This window comes from Propithecus coquereli, unplaced genomic scaffold (assembly GCF_000956105.1).
Source record: "Propithecus coquereli isolate 6110/MARCELLA unplaced genomic scaffold, Pcoq_1.0 Scaffold28, whole genome shotgun sequence".
Taxonomy (NCBI): Eukaryota; Metazoa; Chordata; class Mammalia; order Primates; family Indriidae; genus Propithecus; species Propithecus coquereli.
Genome location: NW_012148396.1, coordinates 13,382,447 through 13,392,426, shown reverse-complemented (window position 1 = coordinate 13,392,426; position 9,980 = coordinate 13,382,447). Strand labels below are relative to the sequence as shown.

The 9,980-nt window shown below is 45.7% G+C and overlaps 1 protein-coding gene across 1 annotated transcript in view; it reads left to right on the top strand.

The window, feature by feature from the left end:
• Positions 1–585: 585 nt before the first annotated feature.
• The window catches only part of NIPA1 (non imprinted in Prader-Willi/Angelman syndrome 1), a 30,020-nt gene continuing 20,625 nt past the window's right edge, over positions 586–9,980 (top strand). Inside the window, exon 1 of the mRNA XM_012648106.1 lies at positions 586–754. Coding sequence (XP_012503560.1) covers positions 586–754 — 169 coding nt within the window. The remainder of the gene's footprint in view (positions 755–9,980) is intronic.

The following is a 9,980-nucleotide window of genomic DNA, read 5'->3' as shown; positions in this document are numbered from 1 at the left end:
CCTGCCGCGCTCTTCCAGCCCCAGAAACTGCATAAGACATACACTAAAAAATTATTCGTTACGCACCATCCAAGGGATGGACACGCTTGAAACTCGGACTTGGGGGGAAGGGGGGAGGCAAGGGCAATATACGTAACTTAAACATCTGTACCCCCATAATATGCTGAAATAAAAAAAAATTACTCGTTGTTTATCCGAGATTAAAACTTAACTGGGAGTCCTGTATTTTCATTTGTTGAATCTGGGAACCCTCCCTACCCACCGACGCACCGCCTTACTTCCTTCTTCACCTACCGCCCCCTCCTCACCAGCGCCCCCTCCCACCCGGTCTCATTCTACCCCCGAGTCCCTATCCCCTCGCCGTCTCCCCAAGCCCTGCGCCCCTCCTGCTCCCTTACCGTCCGGGCAGATCCCAGGTCCCCCACCCCCTGCGCCCCGCGAATCTCCGGTCAACCTCCTGCTGTCCCGCCCCGCGGATCCCGGGTCCCCACCCCCGCCTGCCCTGCGAATCCAGGGTTTCCCCCCCACCTCCGCCCCGTTGCGCGTGGCGCGCAGGCGCAGGCGCGGAGGGCGGGCGCGGGCGGAATGGGGACTGCAGCTGCGGCAGCGGCGACGGCGGCGGCCGGGGAGGGGGCGCGCAGCCCGAGCCCCGCCGCTGTGTCGCTCGGCCTGGGCGTGGCCGTCGTCTCAAGCCTGGTGAATGGGTCCACGTTCGTGCTGCAGAAGAAGGGCATCGTGCGCGCCAAGCGGCGAGGTAGGGCGGGCCACGGGCCGCGCTCGGGGGAGGGGGAGGAGGGGAGCGCCTGGCCGGGGGGAGGCGGACGCAGGTGGGGGCGTTCGGGTCGTGGTTCAGAGCGGGCACCTAGGAGCTCAAACCCTGGAGGTCCCGCGCCCAGCCCGAGCGCGGGTACGACTCGGCCCTCCTCACCAGGCGGCACCTGGGAGCGCTCTCCGCGGCTGCCGCGTCGCGGTTCCGCGGCAGCTCCAGAAGCGGCCCGGGAATCGCAGGTGCGTCCTGAGCCTTGGTCGCTTTGTCGTGGCCACAGTGTTTCTCCCTTCCCAGCGGCTGAACAGGCCTTGTTTTATAGGGTTTCTTCAGCTGACTTCTCTCCTCGTTCCCAGACACCCTCCCACCCCGTCTGTATCCTCGCAGCCCACTGACCTGTGCCCTGGTTGGAGCCCAAACTTCCCAGGGGTGCGCACCCACCCGCTGCGGAGGAGACCTTCCTCTTTCCAGCATTCTTGAAGTGCTTGGAGCCCAGTGCCTGCCTAGAAAGGGCGACGGGCCTCCTGCCTTCACCGTGGCTCGCGGCGGGGGTGCACTTGAGAGGGCGAGACCTGCCGGTTTCGAGCTCCCTGCAGTGGCCGCGCCCGTGCAGAAGTGAGAATTGTGCCGGACGGCGGGCGGGGGAGGCACTCACTCGCGGGGTCTGTGCTCCTTTGTGGCTTCTGTTCCCGGGGTCCTTGATGGAGCCTTCTCAAGTTTAGACTGGAACCATCGGAATTCAAGTGATCTTCAGCGGAAAACACCAAACACCACTCCTTAGCGATGTGGGAAGCAAAGGGGTAGCAGAGTTGTTCTTTGCCGGTGTCTTCTGTGCTGAGAGGCCTGGGACAGTTTAACTGAAGGCAGGGTGTAGCATGCTTTGATTTGCAAAGTAAACATTGCTTTCGGAGGGACGGAGAAAGTCGTTAGCTATATTCTCATAAGAATAGTATTAAGTGCTCTCTGGAAATGATGTGACCAGGTCATGGGTTGTGAGAGGAAGTAAACTCATTCGGAAAACTAAGATTCCAAAATGCAGGTGAAACTTTCTCTGCATGCCCTGGCTCCTGAGCCAGGACTGCCTTCAGAAAAGAGTTAAAAGGCCCAACAATCTTGAGTGAAAATATAAAATCATGGGTATTTGTTTAAAGAATTCAACTTTGGAGTGAAAGTGTTGCAATCTTCACACAAAATCTAAATAAAGGATGATTTCCCAGGGGTGCAGATGTGCCTGTTTCTAAGGTACAAACACATCTGTCAGCTACCCCGTCTTCAGGGAGCTCCTGTCAGTTTGATAGGCCTCAGGGCTGCGAGCTGTTTGCTGTGACTCAAAGATAGACAACACATGTGCCCTTGGTAGGATGGCATGAGAAAGCACTTCACCTCTGTGGTCATCCTCCCAAATCCCAAACCTGGGTGTGACCATGAGAAAAACATCACACAAAACACAAACCTGAATTGAGGAGCATCTTACAAAATATCTGACCAGTCCTCTGATCAAGGTCATGAAATCTGAGAGACTGTCACACTCAGGAAGAGCCTGGACACATGACCACCAAATGTAAGACATTAGGGAAAAACTAAGGAAATCTGAACATAGGCTTTAGTCATTTAAAAATTGAATAAAACTAAGTGTGTTATTTCATCCCAGCTTATGTGTTCACAGGAATTGGTGAATAAGAAAATAAACAGTTTGGTGCAGTGGCTTATGCCTCTAGGCCCAGCTATTCAGAAGGCTGAGGTGTGAGGATTGCTTGAGCCCAGGAGTTCGAGGCCAGCTGGGGCAACATAGTGAGACCCTGTCTTAAAAAAAGAAAAAAAAAAAAAAGAAAAGCAGATCACCCTTTTAAGAAAACATGATGGATGGTGTTATTTATACCCACATACATGCGTTTAAATTAGTAAAAATGAAACGGTGATACTCATTAATTTCATACTTCCCCAATTACCACCCACTGCCACTGATTCAAGCTAACTGGGTTACTCATGGTGGTAGGAGACAGACATATAGTCTTGTTTCAATAAGTCTACTTTGATTTGTTTAACAGATATTTATGAAGCTCTTATTATGTGCCAGGCACTGTTGTAGGTATTGAGGATATAGCAGTTTTAGAATCTATTCCCCATAAAACCTTTTTCCCACATCTGCTAACAAGCAGCAGAGTTGACCATTATGCAGTGACTAAAACGGAGGAGGAAGGTGGAAAGAGGAGGTAGACAAGAGCCAGAGAGTCAAGTTCCTGTGTTAAGGGAGACCTGGCCTGATGGTTTCTTACGCTGTAAAAAGTTGTGTCTTACTGAAAGTTATAGTTTAAATGAATTGCCAAGTGGCAGCATTTCCAGAGAGTCTCAGCTTCGGGGGAGTCGAGTTCTGGCCACAGTCCATCTATTGGGAAGTGTGGGGTATAGCTTCCTCTCTCATTTTTAAAGGACCTTCCAGTGAATCAGCCAAATACATGCAGTGCAACTCCTGGTACTCCTGGTAGGCCAGGGAGTGCGCTGCACAGCACAGGCTTAGGGTGGGACTGCCTGGCTTTTCCACCGTACCTTTGGATGACACTCCATGGGGAGTTGGCAAGGGGGCACATGGGTCCAGGTCATCTATAGCATGTCTAGTGTTAGAGCCCCAGTGAAGCAGGGCTTACGTAAGAGAAGCAATCACAGGGTGTGAAGGCATTTGTGGAAAGCCAGTTCTGACATTAGAGTAATGGTGCCATGGCCCAGGCGGTGCAGCGGAGGCTGGGTACTCATGGGAGAGGAAGGGCTAGGAATCTGGCTGCTTAGCAGGGCTGGTCATTGAGGGGGTGGTGTGGCTGCCCTGGGGAGAGTTTCCTGGAGGCAGTCTCAGGAAAGTTGTGTCCTCAGGAATTTGCTGGAGGCTTTGAAGAACTGGATGGATAGGCTGGTCCAAGTGCAGTGATGTTTATAACTATTTGATCACAACCAGTTACAGATTTCTTTGTTCCTTCTCCACTCTCACTGCCTCACTTGACAAGCCTTAAAAAAAAAAAAAAAAAAGAGTTGGATGGATAATTAACTCCGTATAGGATGCCCTAGACCAAGATCAACCAGCTGATCTTTAAAAATCCTTTTTTCAGAACCGCAATGAAATACTACCGCACAGGAAGGCTAATGTCAAAAAGACATAAAACAACAAGCATTGGCTGGGATGTGGAGAAACTGGAAGCCTTGTGCATTGCTGGTGAGGATGTAAAATGGTGCAGCTACTTTTTAGAATGGCCATTCCTAAAAAAATTAAACATAGAATTACCATTTGATCCAGTAGTTCCACTTCTGGGATTTTCTAAAGGAAGTGAAAGCAGGGAGGTGAAGAGATATTTGTACCCATGTTCACAGCAGCACTATTCACAGTAGCCAAGACATGGAAACAACCCAAGTATTGTCAGCTGATGGATGGATAAGCAAAATGTGGTCTGTACATAAAATGGAATATTATTCAGCCTTAAAAGGGAGAGGAATTCTGACACATGCTACAACAGGAATGAACCTTGAGGGCATTATGCTGAGTGAAATAAGCCAGTCACAAAAGGACAAATACTGTATGATTCCACTTATAGGAGGTACCCAGAGTAATCAAGTTCATAGAGACAGAAAGCGGAACGGAGGGTGCCTGGGGCTGGGGTAGGGGTGGGGAATCGTTTCATGGGTGCAGAGTTTTAGTGTTTGGGATGATGAAAAGCATCCTGGAGATGGATGGTGGTGATGGTTACACAACAGTGTGAACGTACTTAATACCACTGAACTGTACACTAAACAATGGTTAAGATGGTAAATCTTACATATATTTTTCCAAAATAAAAAAAATCCTTTTCAGGGCCAGGCACAGTGGCTCATGCCTGTAATCCTAGCACTCTGGGAGGCCGAGGCAGGAGGATTGCTTGAGCTCAGGAGTTTGAAACCAGCCTGAGCAAGAGCAACACGCTGTCCTACTAAAAATAGAAAAATATTAGCCAGGTGTGGTGGTGAGCACCTGTAGTCCCAGCTACTCAGGAGGCCGAAGCAGGAGGATCGCTTGAGCCCAGGAGTTTGAGGTTGCCGTGAGCTAGGCTGATGCCATGGCACTCTTCTCAGGGCAACACAGTGAAACTCTGTCTCAAAAAATAAAAATAAAAACACTATAAAAAAATCCTTTTCAGATTTCACAGTGTCCTCCCTGAGAGGAGTACCACCTACAGTGTCATCACATTGTTGAGATGCCCAGGAGGTAAGGGAATTGTCTTGTGAGTGGAAACTGAGACCAGGCACCCCCACTTCTAGTCCCCGGGCCTTCCACACTTGCAGTTTCTGAAGGGCGTGAGCTCCCTGGGCTCTGGGATGGACATAGGCATTTTCACACCATTCCTGCCATTCCCATACAGCTGATATCCCAGCACACACTGGGCACACGTGGCCCCCTCCCCATCCCACCCCGAGATGGAGACAGAGACAGTGGTTAGTTTCCACTGCTTCTGTGAGCCCTCTAGCCCCTGACAGATGGGGGCAGTTGCCTCTCTGTGTGTTTCCTTGGTGCCTGTCCTGAGTCCCCACCCCCTGGGCCCCTGAAACCTGTGGGGTGATGGGCTGTTCACTTGTTTGCATTCCCCCCAGATCTCTGCCCTTCAAAGGCAGGGCACACATCCTGTCCACTGGGAGGCATGTGGTGGACCTTCCATAATGTCTAAGTAGCCATGAGTAACTGTGGACTGAGGTGTCTAAGTAGCCGTGAGTAACTGTGGAGTGAGGAAAGTGAAACTGACCTTTATATTTTATGAAAGGATTTCTGAGCTGTCTTCAAGTTCCTCAGGGTTGACCTCATTTATTATACCTGTAGCCTCTACTAAGTAACAGAATCCAGAGTTACTGCCAGGTCTGAAAATCTGAACCCTCTCTGATCCTTATCTAGCCCCGAGAGGAGATCACTGATGAAGAGTAGGGTGAGAGTTTAGAGAGTTTGAGCGGCTCCGCAGCTTGCACTTGGCTTACTTGATACTATTTCCATTAAGAAAAGAAGATGGAGGAGGCTGCTACTTGCAAAAGCCCCATGGTGTCCCAGACTCATGTGTCTGTCATTGTTCTGTGTGTTGACTGGGCTCAGCTGCGCGGCTGTCACTTCTTTCAAGGAGTTGTAGTCAGATGTGGGCCAGGGCTGGAGCCCTCCCAGTGCTTGACTGGACTGGCTGTACAGATGGCTTCTTCACTGTCAAGTCTGGGATAGCTGAAATGGCTGGGGGCTTGCTGCTCACATCTCTCCCTCTCTCTCTGCCCTTCCCTCCGTCCAGGCTGCTTTGTCATACCTGGATACCTTGGGCTTCCTTACAGCACAGTGGCCTCAGGGAAGTCAGACCCCTTCTATGGTGGGTAGTCTCCCCTGGACCAAGCCTACTGAGGACCACCATTCCTCCTAAGAATGCCTCTTCTGCCGCATCTGCTGGCTGGCTTGGGGCCAGCTCAGGTTCAGTGTGGGAGGGGATGTAAACAGATGTGAAACCCAGGAGGCATGATGCAGAAGAGGAAATGGACGTTTGGAGAGATCATAACATGTGCCTGATCACGGGACTGGAGCTGGGGGTGGGCGTCGGGTGCCAGGATTTAAACCCAGCTGGGGCTGATTTTGAAGTAGTTCTGTCTCACCCTGTCCCCTGTCGGGAAGGTGAGGGGGAAGATGGATGAATTCACCCGCAGAGAAGGCTTTTCTGGGGAGGGACTTCTTGACAGTTCATTTGGAAAAACCTGGTACTCTGATACTGGGTTATTAATAGTATAAATGATACCCAAATACATTAAGGCAAATAAGAATTTATTCCCATTTTCATATGATAGAAGTAGGAAGAGATCACCAATGTAGTTAAATTTCTACATGAAATCAGTACCCCTTGGTCTTAGTGAATTGCTATTAGACAGGTATATTTTGTCCTCAAAAAAGATTTATAGATATAGTATAAATATAATGTAATTTATATTTTCAGTCCTTTAATTAAGCCCTTAATGAGTAACCAGCTCTTTTTTTGTTTTGTTTTAACCATGAAGGACTAGAAAAGATCACTTTTCACAAAGGAAATGTTCAAACCCATGCTGCCTCATACTTCCAGGCCAGGAGTCCGTGAATGTAAACGGACCCCTTTTAGACGTTGCCAGGACAAGTCTGGGGAGGCAATGCCCTCGACCCACACAGAAACAGGGCTTGCCTGGCTTGTTCATGCCATCAAGAGCTTTTTGGTGTAATGGAATTATTCAGCAGAGTATATCCCGAATTCCCAGAACCTGAGCGTAGTCCTGTTTTTAAAAAGCATTTCTTCATGATTATAGATTACATGGTCATTGTTTAAAATCTGGAAAGTATGGAAAACTGTGAATAGGAAAATGAAAATTATTCATCTCCCTGCCTTGAGGTGGCTGCTATTTAAATTGGGGTATATTTCTTTCTAGCTACATTTAATACTTACATTTCAGAACTGAATCTTAATGAAAAAATCCTGTGCACAAAATATGTATAACAAATAAGCAGTGTATAGAGAATAATGAAATAAACACTACCTATCAGACATTGTAAGAAATATGTATCCTTAAAATCTTTTAAAAAATTTTTTATTATGGAAACTTTCAAACACATACAAAGTAAAGGAAGTAGTGTGATGAATACCATGAACCTGTCACCCTGCTTCAGCAGTCACCGTTCTTGGCCAGTTTTGCCTCATCTATCCCCCAGCACCAGCCCCACCCCCACTCCTGTAGAATTGTTTTGAAATAAATCCCAGGCAGATTACCATTTCATCTCTATATTTCAGTGAGTATCTCTTTATTAAACATAACCATAATACCTTTATTGCACCTAAAAATTAACAGTAATTCCTTAATAGTCTCACATGTCTGGTCAGTGTTTAAATTTATATGATTATCTCATAAGTTTTATCCCAGTTTGTCTTTTAGAATCAGGATCCACTTAAGACCCGTACATTGCAATTAGGTGGTTCTCTTCTTAATCATGTACTCTTAACTAATGAGGCAGGACACGTGGACCCCATCCCGTGTGTGCTGCTGTATGTCCTGCAGGTGTGTTCAGTCTGTCGTGAGCTTATCCTCCTGTTGTTCAATGTTCTTTGAAAACATATTCAGAGCTGCATGAATATTATCATTCTACTTTTTTAGGGCATGGACATTTCCAATTTCTTTGCTGTTATAAATAATGAATATCCATGTGTATAAATGTTTAAATGTTGATTATTTCTTTTGGATAGCTCCCTGGAAATAGAGTTTTAAAAGTGATGATGTTTTTATAAAATGTAGATGTATATTGCCATGTTGATTTCCAAGAATATTATATTTATTTTCATTCCCACCAAAAGTGCTTGAGAGAGACATGCTCATAATTTAAGTGCAGTGGAAATATAAACATGTATTCAAGATATTTTTTCCATCATTTTGGGATTTTTCTACTACAATTCTTTTCCAGTACACATCTGAGAGCTCATTAATCTAGATTTCTCTGTTCACATCAATAGAGCATAATAGTACAGGTCTAACACCTGACATCTGCCTGTCATGGAAGCAGGAATCTGCCACCTTGGCTTCTCTGCCCTTAGGGTGGGAGGAGGCAGCCTCATCTCTGTGACAGGGAAAGGGGAAGAGAAAGCTCCTTTGTGGGGGGAAAAAAAAAAAGAAAGAAAGAAAAATGGAAAAAAACAAAAAACAAGCCTGGTACATGCCTATGGTCCCAGTTACTTGGGAGGCTGAGGTATTAGGATCGTTTGAGCCCAGCCTGGGCAACACAGCGACACAGTCTCTTAAAAAGAAAAAAAAAGCTTCCCTGTGGTTAAGGCAAAGAGGAAGAGGACTCTGTGAGGGCAGATAGCATGTCTTGTATTTTTAAGTCTTCATATCCACTAAGGACTGTGTATGCTGTTGGTTCTCAGTAAATATTTGGTCGACGATAGAGTAAAGAAACAATACAATTATTGGACTAAGCTTCCCTGGAGGGAATAGGAAGGAGAATGTGTTTGTATATACTGGACTCTTATTTTCCATTTGAAACGCAAATGACATTGCTCATACAAACTGTGGGTAACTTTATTACAGTGCTTGGTTCTATTATGATCACCGTTGTGTGGGCTAACCTTTATTAAAGCAGTTTTTAAATTATTAAACCATTTTATTGAGGTGCTTTTGACACAAAAAGCTGTACGTATTTAAGGTACATCTCCATGAGTGTGGGGATAAGTATACACCTATGAAACTATCACCACCATCAAGAAATTTATTATTTATCAATTATTTCTTATTTTTTTAATATTGGGGTATAATTATATAGAGCAAGCTGCACGGATTTTAAAGGTACAGTTTGATGAATTTGACGAACAAATATGCCTGTGTGACCAACACCCTCGTGAAGAAATTGGTCATTGCCATCGCACTGGAAGGTCCTCTCGAGTCCTTTTCCATCCTGTTCTCTCCCCACCAAGGCACTCACTCTTCTGATAGCCATCTGCATACATTGAATTAATTTTGCCTCTTTTTGAACGTCATATAAGTGAAATCACACAGTATGTATTTTCTTATGTCTTTTTTGCTGAGCATGGTTTGAAGATTCATCATGACATGTATGTCAGTAGTATGTCCTTATTATTGCAGAGTAGTGTTGCCTTGTTTGAATATACCACAGTTTGCATGTCCATTCTCCTGCTGATGAACATTTTGGTTGTTTCCCAATTTTTGCTATTTGAATAAAGCTGCAGTGAACATTGTTGCACATATAGTTTTGAACTTAACTTTTAAATTTCTCTTGGGTGAATACCTGGCATAGCAATGCTGGATCATGGGATAGGTAAATAACTAAATTTCAGGAAACTATGAAGCATTTCCCCACTTTGTACCATTTTGTACTCCCATCAGCAATGTATTGACAATTCCAGTTGTTGCACATTCTAACATTTGGTGTCATCATTTGTTTAATTTTAGCCATTCTCATGCATCTATAGTGGTATCTCATTGTTATTTTAATTTGTATTTCCCTGATACCTAGTGATATTGAGCATCTTTTAAAGAGCTTATTGGTTATTTGTATATGTTCTTTTGTGAGGTATCTTTTCAAGACTCTTGCTGTATTGTATTGGGTTCTAACTTTTTCTTATTGTCTGATAGGAGATATCTATGTCTATTTTTTATATATATATAATCTAGGTACGATTATTACAACTAGTTTATCAGATATAGAGATTAC